The following is a 13,378-nucleotide window of genomic DNA, read 5'->3' on the forward strand; positions in this document are numbered from 1 at the left end:
AAAATGACAAAGCTTAATATTTTACTACCGAGAATGTGTGAGATGCTAAAAAATAAAGATTTCCAATCGAATATTTTACAAAACAATTTCTCTTAACATTGGCCATGAGAAATATATTCTGCCGTAGAATAAAACAGAATGAATGCAAGCGCTATGTAATCGCGACTTCGGTGTTAAAAACATGAGATTTCCGCAAATGAAGGTAGATTCCGAACGACCATTACGAATTCACACCCAATGCTAGCAGGGATCTGGCAGTATCTTAAAATTTTCTCTGCCGCCACTGGGACTTGAACCTGAGTCCACCGGGTGGGAAGCCAACACTCTAGCCGCCACACCAATCCGAACCTCTTTCATCATTATCTTAGAAAAGACAATAATTTATTAAGTAAGATCTGATGCTGATTCCCGGCTGGTAGTGAAGGCTGCTCGGGAGCTCCGCCCATTTTCATAGCATTGCATTCAGCCCTGATGATGGAGTACGACTCGTGCCCCGAAACGTCGGCAGCCATGGAGGAGGTTACCCGGTGGAGCACCCAAACAGCCTTCACTACCGACAATAACTTTTGTTATTACTTGAAAAGGTACCTTTTTCCACATGCAGTATTTGGGTTGGATCCGTGGACTAGATGAAAAGGGCTTACCAACATACGGTCCAGCGCAGAATCCCTGGCAACAAAACCCCGCCGACATAAGGCCCGGCGACAAAACCCCCTGAGGACATTGTCGCCGCAGGGATTTTGTCTCGGGCATTTTGCCGCCGTGGTGATTTTGTCTCGGGCGTTTTGTCGCCGCTGGGATTTTGTCCCGGGCGTTTTGTTGCCGGAGATTTTAGGAGCGGGCCTATTGACTGTGACCCGATGAAAAGCTAAGCTAGAAGTATGTAATGCTATTATGGTTTGATTATTTGCATAATAGGGTGGTTTCCTATTATTTTATTACTGTCTAAATCGAAATATTACTAGTCCTGGAGTACGTATTTCACGCTTTTAGATTTTTAAATGACGATATCTATCATTATAGAGTTACCTACTGAATTTTGCACTCATAATCCTGTTTTTATGGTCAGTCGTCTCCCATTAATTTCGTAAGAAAAACGATTGAATTAATTTGGAAAACGAAATTTCATGCTTTTTGCCCCAAACTGAAAAAAAAGAAAAATTAAAAAAGAAAAACTTTCCTCTGAGTGCAATAAAAATTATTATGTAATAGTGTTAATCATAAACAATAACATTCGAATAAAAGAGAAGCTGCAACAAAAAGGGAGATCAACATTTAAAGAAAACCACACTATTGAGTTGAGAAATTATGTATTAATATAAATAAAGGGAAGAAAAATATAAATGCAAATCGTGAGAGATTAAATATTATTCTTCGTCATAGGTATATATGAAGTTAAAAGCTAAGTGGATTAAAAATAAAGTGCAACCTAACGAAAAATGAAACAGCCAGAAAATACATGACTCCAACAACTGCATAAATATTTTGAGAGCATAATGGAAATTTCCATCGCAATCTAAAGAAAACGCAGATAGATTAAGTGTTTTTATGCCAAAAAAATGAAAACCTTAGAGAAAAACGGATATCCTCGAAAGATTTTATGACATGCATCACTGCAAATTTTTATGGCATGCCGTGAATTTTCGCGGTCACATTCCAATCGCGTGACATTGAGCCATTTGCTAAATGTAGAGAGACAATCAGACCGACTCACTTTCAGCGGCAAATTCGGGTGCCTCATCAGCACGTGGATATTGTCGTGTCTCCGCTCTTCCTCTTCTAGACAGAAACCTCGACGCTCTCCTCGGAGATCCAAAGAAGGACTCCGAAATTTGACCAGTTCTCAGCACACTGCTGACAACTGGTTCAAACCAGTGAATCTCACTCACTCTCTCTCTCTCCCTCTGTTCAGAACAAATGAATGAATTCCGTAACGTTATTGTCCACGCGGCCTTTGAATCGAGTACTCAACTTTTAAAACTTTCACTCGATCAAAAAAAAAAAAAGACTCGCGTTGCACTTCAGTTCAAACTTCAGAGATTCGTCGCTCGCTTACTCTGATTTGATTAACTGTCGTTCTTCTTTTTCACGTTGCACTTGAAAAGATAGACTTCCCACGATGCTTCTATTTATCCGCAACGATTTTCTTCGATCGCCTTCTAACTCTTTCGCCCTGGCTGCAAGGCGGTTCTGGCGCAGAATTGGTGGTAGCCTAAAATCGTTCCAGACTCCAGCCTGCGTTCCTCCAAAGGGCAGACTTTCCCGCCGTGGGAAGAGCGCTCGTGAAGGCGATGGTTCGTTGGTCTGTGCGCGGGTTCGAATGCCCTTTCGCCGAGACAGCGGCGTCGCTACCTCGCGACGGTGATGCGACATTTGGGGGTGAGAGGATCAAGGGGAATCGCTGAGTGGGGGAGGAGGAAAGGCCGCAGCTGGTGAGAGTGAAGGTAAAGACGATGCTACAGGCGCGTATACAATTGAGAGGGTAAAAAAAAACGAAGACTCGGATTCCGTGAGTGAACGCTTAACCGGTGATGTGCGGTAACCTCTATGATGTGCGGTCTGAGAAACCGCTTCGTTTTTTTTTTAAATTATGAATATTTTCAAAATGGCAGTTTTTAAATATCTAAAATCATCGTTAGCTTCATATGTTTGTATAATAAAGATGGAACACTCTTGAAATGAAACTTTTTTATTATTTAATTCTGTAAATTTGCAAATTAATTTGATTAGTAATCTGATAGACCTGACGTCACGCTTGCAGGATGCATCAGGAAAAGGAATAAACGAGATATATTCAATTTTTTCTAATTATTTAGGCATCCCACTTTAACATTTAAGGCCTTATTTTCAATTATGGCGAGATATTGAAACTTAAAAACGATGGTAATAACTCGAGTGTTTTTGACGCCAGTATTTGTATCCTGTTTTAAATTATTTTTTTACCGAAAAATTTATGCGTATTGGTGACGCATAAAATATAGAGTTTAGAATAGTTAAAGAGCAGGTAGAGAAACATTAACCTAAGCAATAAAAATGGCGTCGTGACATTTTATGAATATTTGATTTATTGCGGTTACCCAGACCGCACGCCACTAGTAGTGCAACAAATATTTCACGCCACTGGTTAATGGTTAACGCGATTCCATCCATGGACATGGGTAACAGGGAAAAAGATGCATTGCATTTTCTGAAGAGCCTTACGCTTTCCAAAGCCTTCAGGGGAGAATATAAGGGAGAGACAAAGGGTGCCCTTGCCTCCCTTGAAATGGAAAAATGAATTAATCTGAATAAATGTAAACATAATGCGCGTGAGAAAATAATTATACAAAGTTAACACATTCCGTGCGGAAGACTTCTTAATCAGTCATGCCACCTCCCAGCCCACGGCGAATGACTACTTATACCGTCATGGGGCCTATGACGGTTATTTCGATTCCCCCACCACTAGGTAGTGTTCTCATTTTTGCCCGTCGTCATCAACTGAACCCCTGGAGTCGTCAAGGAACCAGTCGTTCGTGCAAAAGATCCACAGAGAAAAAATCATCCGCCTTGACCGGGATCCCCCGATTTCCGGTCAAGTGCTTTAGCCAGTTAAGCTACCGAGGCGTCATTCTTCCCTGTGGATATTTGTGGACATTACCGGACAAGGTGTTGCTGGACTGTAGAGCATATGATGCCACAAGCACTCCAATTGTTCGCATAGTTCAAGTATTAGAAAATGCCACCAATACACGACCAGCTTAGATGGTTTTTGTCCTAATTTACTAGAGAAAACTCTCAGTAATTACCCGATATATAAGTATTTTAAGAGATTTGTCCGAGTAAGCAATTGCACATACTATAGAGAGGACCAAATACGTAACTAGAATCTACAATGTGAGCAGCAGCTTCAAGTTATTAAAACAAAGCACCAAGTTACTTCTGATAATAGAGTGATTTCTTATTTTTTTACTGCCTAGATCGAAAGATTATTACTCTTGGAGTACGTATTTCATGCTTTTACATTATTAAATGATGATATCCTATTTTTACGATTAAATGAAAAGTGAAAATTTTCTAGTGCACGAAAAAGCGACGGCCTAGCATGACTGCTGGGAAAAGTATGCGTGACGTCTCGCTGCTGCTGTGTGAGGCCACCTGGGTGCAAGGCTATGAATGTCACTATGATGTATGCTGCTTGCGGTAGCATAGAGACCCTGCTATCAGGTAGCGCTTGGCTTAAATAAGGATTATTAATACCCTATCAAACAAAGGAAACTTTCCAACCATATGCAATTTTAATAGGTGATTATAAAGAGATATTTCCCTTAGCTATGTGCCTCATGCATGCATTGGTAATCTCAGACGATGTAAAACTACTATCTACTCGTATAGCATCTAGGTCCCTGGGACGTCACGTAGAGTGGCATCGCATGGGCACCAATCTGGCCTTTTTCAAATGAGGTTAAAATTGACCATTGACATTTGTCTAAACTGGAATTTCTAAAACCAAACAATTTGTATATTATGAATACACTGATGGTGGGTAACGAATGGCAATCAATGCCTTTCGTTTACTTCGATGAAGGAAACTAACCTACAGAAACTAACAAACAACCTGTATTTATGACAATATAGTGCTATCACAATTGCTGCAATTTTTTTCCCCAAGAAATATGGTTCACTTACCTAAATTTTTTGTTTCATGAAAACCCGATTGAGTTATCCTCAAAGACTATACTTCAGGTGTATTTATGGTTGAAGTTCATCCTATAAATGTTCTGCTGAATTTTACATCCCTAAGAGTTAGGATATTCTCTGTATTTAATAACTGCAACTTTCTTCGAAAGTCATTACAAAGTAAGCATACATTTCTCTGCAAAATGTTTGAGAATGGCATTGAAAGTTATATATTTCCATCACAAGCCAGATAATGACTAGGTACTCCTACTTTAGAAAATATGATATTATATAGAATATGGTGGAATACAGACTGATTACCTATTCATAAAAATCGTTAAGAAAATCCATTCTCCACTGTTTTCATCTGCGATGGTATTATTTGGTATATACATCAGAGGCCTTTGTGTGAGGTCCATTATTTTTATAAGACCTATAAATTGCCTCAAAGTTTTCAATTAATTTATACATATTTATGAGTTTTATTTTTTCATTGATATAAAAATACATAAAAAGGAAATTACAATGACATAAGTGCACACATTTCACATTCTGGCAAAATGGCATGTGTTGCCAGTCAAATCATGATAAAAATTTCAAGTCACATAACATTAAAGTGGCTTTGATTGAGGTGAACAATGATGAGTTTTCCTTTCTGAAATTAATTTGATGTAAATGAAATATATGTAACAGTAGGCACACGCTTAAACGCATTTTAAAGGCAAGAAGGCTGTTAAGTGTAAACACAATCCCTACCACCTCTGAAAATAAAATATTTCCACACATTACCATTTGATCTTCTGAGGGAACTCTCACACTTCCAAGGAACACCTAAATTACAATTCAAACGTATCATAAACATAGATATTCCTTGAATACAATGGTATATCATATTTTGATTGATCATTAGGTTGCACTGTTCTGATTAGGCGTTTATACTAATTTAAAATTACAAAACTATTTTTGGTACAGTGCCACTTTTAGTTATTGCATAAAAACTCAGTAAAAATTCTATTATTGTTTTTCCAAGAGCTATTGCTCTAACTTAAAGGAGAATGAAATGATAGAAGTAGTTTCCTCACGTCAAAATTTTCAATGGTTATAAAAATCAAACTTACATCCTAATCAATTGTACACACATAAACTTACAAACCATAATTAACATGCTCACATAAAATCTTTCTGTTGACAAAATACATATCTCTGAAGCAGATTCTAAACATTTTACCTAAATTCCACTAAAAATATAGAATGAGCTAAATCCCCTGACCTAGACAGTGTGAATAATCCTGCATTACATCCGATTACATTAAAAATTAGAGAGCTCTCATTTCACTTTTAGAAAATCCTATAAACACGAAAAATCATTGCTTCACTTAAAGGATAAAGGTGTGTTAAATTTAGGAAGAGAAACACATTCACAAATTATAGCAATATTCTGATGCCTCACTTCTGAGATTTACCTATAAACAACAAAAAAAAAAAATATCTGACATCACAAGTACACACTCTTCACCTGCTGCACCAATAGCATCTGAACAATGCTTTAAAAAAATATCATATGGCACCTTAAAGTCTTCAAGTCCTCAAATATTTTCACATATACTTATTTAGCCAAGGATAAAATTTAACCACATCAGTGAATACCACATAATGTTCAGTGTTGCAAATTCTTTTATTTGCCTGAGATGTGCTCAAGGACACAATCCCACGAAGCGCCCATGTTACGACAGCTCCATGCTGTCCAATACCAGTAGATTTTGGGAAAACCATCCCCCCACCACTATCACCATTGCAAACACTCGTTCCTGAAAATAAATGAAATAGAATATATATCAAATATGTACATCAAATACTACCTCCCCGCCCACAAAAATAACAAAATTATCTACCCTGATTAAAGAGATCTGTGCAAAGTATGTAGTTCCTATGGGTTTTAAAGCACCCTCACTATCTTCCAAAAAAGGAAAAAATCCCATATTATCTCATTAATCGTCCAAATGTTATATTTTTTACCGACCTTATTTCCCCTCCCTTTTTTTATCACAACTAATCATAATACCAAGCCAAATATGTCAACCAATCGGGAGATTTATTTCCTAAGCAGTTTATATCTTTTGCAACATTTTCTACCTTCAATTCCTAAAATTTCAGCAGGAAAATAATGTTTTTCCTTCAGATTGACCAATTTTTAGTAAATAGATAAAAAAATATTTCATATGATGAACGTTGTCCAAAGGTGACGACAGTTTCTCCAGCCATCCTACTGACAACTTCAGGTCAGAAGTGAGAAACTTTCGTCACCCATGGACAACACAACACAGAGGAATGCCTGAAAGCCACGACACATATGGAGAAATGCCGTGGAAACCTTAGATCCAATCTTCCCTATATTGTGCTTCAGTATACATCTGATTATGGGAGATGTACAGTATTCTACATGGTGTTTCCTCTTCTAGAAATTACACTACCCAGAACATCCCAAATCCAATCCAGTAATCACATACACATATATTGATGCTGCACAGAGGTGAGATTACTAGCCCTGTCAACATCGTCAGCAGAGGAGAAGAAAAGAAGACCACTTTTACAATGACTGCAGGGAAACCCCATAATAACTCTCTTTTACTAAATATGCCTGTTATCTAATCCTTATTAATTAATTGTAGGCATATTAAAATGGTAGCTGCGGTCATTTTTGAACAAGTTAGGCACCTATTGGTACAATTCCACCATTTGCTCTTCATGCTCACTAAAAGACCAAGTTAAGTCATATTTAATACATAAAGCTGTAGGAGGCACATCAGTTAACGACTGAGACAACTCAAGGCCAAGAAGTAACACTATTTTGTCACAGCTGCTCCTACAAAGAATGGAAAAATTCAGATAATAATGCTATGTCAATTAGATCTCATTTACGGAACTTACCTATCTCTATGATGAACTCTTTATGACATCAGGTGGAAAAATTACATAATCAGGTGATTTAGGTACTGAAGAAATGCGTTAAAAAGGTAAGAATGTGTTATGAATTGCCTTCTAAGATCTAAAATTTCTTACTGCTAGGCAAAATTTATTTTTCTATTCAGTATGCGATTTTCGGAGGATTTAAAAAGGTTAGTAATTACATAAACTGTATGGAACTTTGGTAACCAGATTCATACTCATTAATTTTAAAAACCCCACCAACACCTCACACATCGTCATAAGAGACGAACATACCCATGATAAAAACTACTAATGGTAATTATCATACTTTAACAGTCGTTTTGAGGTGCCAGAACATGCTGAAATGCCACCATGGCACTGGTTAAGAAAAGACATAGCAGTCAAGAAACACTTTTATCAATTTTGTTGCCTCAAAATTTCTATAATTGATACATTTGTAACCAAAGCCAAAAAAATATTTTAAAATATATATGGATACGTAACTTATAATTAAAAAAAACAGTAATATTTCACAAAAAAAATTAAGAAAAGAGTGTGTTCCCGCACTGCTAATTTTGCCCTGACACTACTGCACTTCAATACAAAACTCAACTACCGACCATGGTTTCAACATTCTATAAAGCCATTTTCAAGGGATGAATGCTGAAACCATGGTTGGAAGTTGAGTTGTGTATTAAAGTGTGGAAATTACCATTTGTTGTATTAATCATGGATATATATTGCACTTCCACCCAGTGAAGCCTGAAAAAATATTATACCATAACAGACTGAAATTATAAAAAAAGATATTACTACACGTCTGTCATTTGATTGAACTGCATGGGACAGGGAGGGCAAGGGGAGGAGGAATTGGCAAATGCTGTACCACAAGGAGTGTCAGGCAAGCACTTAATCCCCTTCAGAGGTCACGAATTGCCACTGCCCACAAGTGCAATGAGAGTGCAGAAATTTAACAGTGAAAAATTGAGGAAAGGAGATGACTTAATAACTACAGTGTAATGACCGTGGGATCCGTATTGTCATGTATTGGTAAGTGCCGTAGCAAGGGGTGAGGTCCAGGGGCTCCAGACCCCCCAAAATATTAATATGTATACAATTTCTTTCCTTCGTAAAAGAAAATAAAATATTGAAAAATCATGGATTTACAAAATATCTATCTGACGAATGAAGTTCTTTTGATTTTGAGATGTGTTAAAATTGGGTACCTATTTAGTTTTTAACCCTCTACTTACTACCCTGTTTTTCAAAAATTTTCCACAGTGGTTTTGGACACTCCCCAAACAAAATTCCTGGCAACCCCATTGGTATTGGTCATGGGATATGGTATTTACCTGGTTGGATTTCCATATTCGATAAGATATTTTTCATCAATCGACAAAAATTGAGAAAAAAACTCCCCACAGGATACCAAACAAGTGGGAGAAAATCATACCTGTGATATCAACACATGCTGGCATATTTTGCCATGCAGAAAAATTTACTCTAAGAAAAACTGTTATAGGAAAGCACTATAATGCTCATTGAATCCTCTGGACCCTCAATTTTTCTGAGAAAATTCTGGATAGTTGGAATTAATTTTATAATCTCGCAAGAAATGCCCCTGCAAGGTAATTGGCCACCTTGGCTGGAATAGAACAATCTAACTTGACAGTCTGCTTCTCCCTGGCTCTAGCAAAATGGGGCATGACCCAGCAGAAGCTTGATAGACATTGAATCGTTTAGCAGAGCATGGCTAGTTCCCAGCAGGAGGTACCAGGATCCAGAGGAAGCTTGTATTTATAAGGACCAATTCCTTCCCATGATCTGTATGCTGACAGCACCCAATAGGCAGATCTCCTTGAAGTGGCCATTACTTACTTTCTGCAACCAAAAACTTGATTCAAAATATGCTAATGTTTACATCATAAAGACTATCATAAAATTCAATGCATTAATTGAATTACCGTATATGTCTGAATATAGTCCCCCTTTTGTTCCAAAAACGCCCAAGGTAAAAGTAAAGGGGGGGACTATATTCAAACGCATTTTTTTAACTTTTCCCGAAACTGAAGCCTCAAAATTAGGGGGGGACTATATTCGGAGAAATACGGTAATTAAACTATTGAATTCTTTTTCCTTGCATCACTTCAGTAGACAGCTTACTCTTTTTGATACCAGAAATTTCCATGATTTTAATAATGATTACTCATTTTCAATCAATTCCTTGGGCTACAAGTTTCTTCCATTTAAAAAAAGGCTTGCAGGCATTAATGGCACCCACAATTGGGCTGGTGAGAGGAAGGCAATTTGCTCTCAGAAAGGTCACCCATGCCAGATGGGTCCAGGGTTAGGTGCCAATGAAACATGATATGCATACATATATAATGGTATTTCTAGAGAAACATTGTCAATATGGACAAGGGTGTAAAACCCCCTGCATTGTGGGAGAAGAGGCAAGCCCTTGTGTGTGTAGTGAGGGCATAGGCAGATTTAAGGGGAGGGGCCACTTCCCCCCCCCATCCCTTCCCAGATGATTAAAAATAGACAAGATTTTTAATATGATTATTATTAGGATCTATTTATTTTGTGCATTGTCTTAGTTATATATGTACAGTTGAGGACCTAAAATCCGGAATCCAGAAACCAGGAAAACCAGAAATTTGGAATGTTTGAAAATTCCTCTGCGCAGTGTTTTGACTTGCCACTACGTGGCACCACTCTCCAAGCCTTGTTCTGAGACGAGTAGGAAGTTAGGACACGCTATGAATGTACGCTAACAACCTAGTCAGGGACACATAAGGATCTCAAATATGTATTGAGCACGGCCACAAGAGTCTGAACACATTTATAAATTAATTAATTAACAAAGTATGCCATGAAGACCAGAAATCCAGAAACCCTTTGGTCCCAAGCTTTCCGGATTTGAGGTTCTCAACCGTATATAACTTATCAATATTTTCATATTAAAATAAAGAAAATATTACATAAAGTAATTTTTGTATGGCGTTTTTAATCTCAAATAGGAGAAGACCATTTGCCTGCAGACCCTTGTGTCCCCCTCTCCCCCAAAAAAACCCTGTATCAGTCCTTGAGTGGGAGTAATGCTGCCCCTGTTCTATTAAAGTGGCAGGGTTAGGGGGATGGGGAAAGTATCATCTCCTCCGTATAAAATTTTGCACCGTGTTCATAATCATGGGCGATGGGCAATAAATTCCCTTCAGTTGTGCTTGGGAGGGTCAATGCACAAATTGTGTGATTGCTGCACCCCTGAAAATAGACATGAGAAATCTCACCACATTCTCACTCCTGAAAACATGGAAAAAAACAAGTTTTTTAGCAATGGAAACTTTTTAAATATTACCCAGCCCTTGGAGATAGGTTTTCTTAATGGCAGCAAGAAAAGCAAGGCCTCCTGAGGTTGCTATCATGCAAAGTGTTTGTGCATACTTGGCATGCGAGAGCATCAAGAAAATAATCAAGGTGGGGAAGAAGAAAATAGTGATTTACAGGGGGAAATGCATGACATGATCATCATGATGAGGGCAAGGAAACTACAAAATATATTTTGGGTAGGAAATGAAGAATGCGTATCTTGATGCAGGGAGTGGTAAGATAGGATAAATCTACATCTTCTTCTAATTGATATCACACATTCCCTTTCAATAAACATGCAGCAGGGGGTATTGGGCAAGCATCCATTTGCAAAATTAAGTTGCACGTGGGAATGATTTGACAACTGATTTCTACCTAGACTTTACTTAAGTTTTTACTGTTTGCAAGAAAAAAAAATTTCTACTACCTACCCTACAAACACAAAAAAGATCAAATCTGTATTTTAGGGAGATTTCATAATACATCAAATCTAGATTTCCAAATCCTTTTTAAATACGGATTAAATCTGTTTCCGAAGTTTCTGCGCCACTAGCGGCGCTAGCGTCGATGACGTGATTTTGCAAAATGGCCAAAACATTAGTGATGAACTGTGAAAGTGTGTTTTGTTATTGTTACTAAACGACTGGTTTTGACCGACACGAGCTGCATATGGTTTATTTGCTCCATTATCTGTTATATTTTTCCATAATATCCATCGATTGCATAAGTACCGTATTTGCACCTCACAGTAACCTGGATCTTCCGTATGTAGTGAACTTTATCATTCAATATACATGCATAGTTTCTTAAAACCATAATCCATTACGTTGGTGCACATTTATCTATTACGTTGGTTCATTATGAGCTTCATTTTATGACTGTATCGTAATGTTTCAATTTGTGAAGTGCCTCTGAAAATAGCAACGAGGGATGGTCTTGTCAACAAAAACGACGACGAGGAGAAATTTTTCGTTTCTCAATGTTATTCGGTGGGCTTATTGAACCCTGAAGTCTGAACTCCGTTTCCATAATTCCCTTCAGATTCCTTCTTTTGAACCTGGTTTCTCCATTAACTTTTTTCTTACTAAGCCCATGGTTGAACTGTGCTTTTAGTGTCCTCAGGTATGTTAACTTCAATGGCTTTGTTATTATGAACTTGTTTTCTAACTGAACCTTGCAATATAAAAATTTTATCATTTCTCTCCCTAAAAATTCACTAGAGTGACCGTTATTGGGCCCATGGTTAAACTGTGACTTCAATGGGCTCACTTATATTGACTTAAATGGCGTTGTTTTTATAAATCTGCTTTCTATCTTAACCTTGTATTATAAGCATTTAACTCTGCCGTGAGTGTCGTCATGCTTGTTGATTTCAATGCCTTTGTTTTTATTGATCTGCTTTCTCCCTGAACTAGTACTTTAAAAATTTATTTTATATTGACTGCAAAGCCTTTCACTTTATCCACCTGCCACTTTTCTATGTAGTATATTGTGTTTATCTTTCCTCCCTTTCTGGCTGTGGCAGGCCAGTGCAAGGGGCAGGAGGAGGCAAATGATGCTCAACATCAATTAGATTCATAGTAATTTGGAATTCATATATAATGATAATAAAAAATACTTGTGATTTTTTAATAAAGCATCAATTACTCTATCTCATGTTTTTTAATCCATATTATTAACCTTTTTCCTCAAGTCAGTGTATTATTGCAAAGTGGTTACTTAATGTATTTTTCCACCTAAAAATCTATGACATTGATATGGGCACATTAAAAGCTAGTTGAATTAATAAATTATTAATTTCACTTTAATTTGAAATGCTTGGAATTTGTATGTGATATAAATAGATATTTGTACCTTTTTAATAAAATATCAATTATTATGAGTCACGTTTTCTCAATCCAAATAAACAATCTTTTTCCTTCAAGTCAGTTTATTATCGCATAGTGGTTAGTTAATTTTTAAAGATTTTGCTTATTGGGTGCTTGATGATATAATTATTGTTGGAGCTAAGGGGTGAATAGGTAGAGATCTTATTGTGGTGGTCAGAGGGTTTTCCCTTCAGGGAAGCTTCGTCAATATATTTCATTAATTGTAACGCAAAGGTTTCTTGATAAAAGTTCAAATGAAAAGCAGTACTATAATGTATCCCTGGAAAATCTAGATACTGAAATCTGGATTTAATCCCTGAAAAATCTGTATTGTGGGGCAAGATATTTCATGTATTAAATCTAGATATAATATGAGAAAAAGAGGACATAGCAACACCTTTGCAACAGATTAAATCTAGATATAATTGAGATTTCGTGGATTTCAAAATACGTGCTTAATACAGATTTAATCCTTTCTGTGTTTGTAGGGTACTATCCATTTGGCAAAATGTCTCCAGGGCTTTGTTGTTTCTTTTTAGAATTTGGAAATA

General features: G+C 37.1%; 2 protein-coding genes across 3 annotated transcripts in view; both read right to left on the reverse strand.

The window, feature by feature from the left end:
- The window catches only part of LOC124155874, a 28,914-nt gene extending 26,562 nt beyond the window's left edge, over positions 1-2,352 (reverse strand). Inside the window, exon 1 of the mRNA XM_046530034.1 lies at positions 1,715-2,352. Coding sequence (XP_046385990.1) covers positions 1,715-1,741 — 27 coding nt within the window. The 5' untranslated portion in view covers positions 1,742-2,352. The remainder of the gene's footprint in view (positions 1-1,714) is intronic.
- Positions 2,353-5,117: 2,765 nt separating this feature from the next.
- LOC124155875 overlaps positions 5,118-13,378 on the reverse strand; it is a 75,462-nt gene continuing 67,201 nt past the window's right edge. The window contains exons 10-11 of one of the 2 annotated variants that reach the window (XM_046530037.1): positions 9,466-9,468; positions 5,118-6,467 (exon numbers count right to left, since the gene is read on the reverse strand). In XM_046530037.1, the coding sequence (XP_046385993.1) occupies positions 6,256-6,467; positions 9,466-9,468 (215 nt within the window). In that variant the 3' untranslated portion in view covers positions 5,118-6,255. The remainder of the gene's footprint in view (positions 6,468-9,465; positions 9,469-13,378) is intronic. The other variant, XM_046530038.1, reaches the window with a different exon arrangement.

The sequence above is a fragment of the Ischnura elegans genome, chromosome 3 (genome assembly GCF_921293095.1).
Source record: "Ischnura elegans chromosome 3, ioIscEleg1.1, whole genome shotgun sequence".
Taxonomy (NCBI): domain Eukaryota; kingdom Metazoa; phylum Arthropoda; class Insecta; order Odonata; family Coenagrionidae; genus Ischnura; species Ischnura elegans.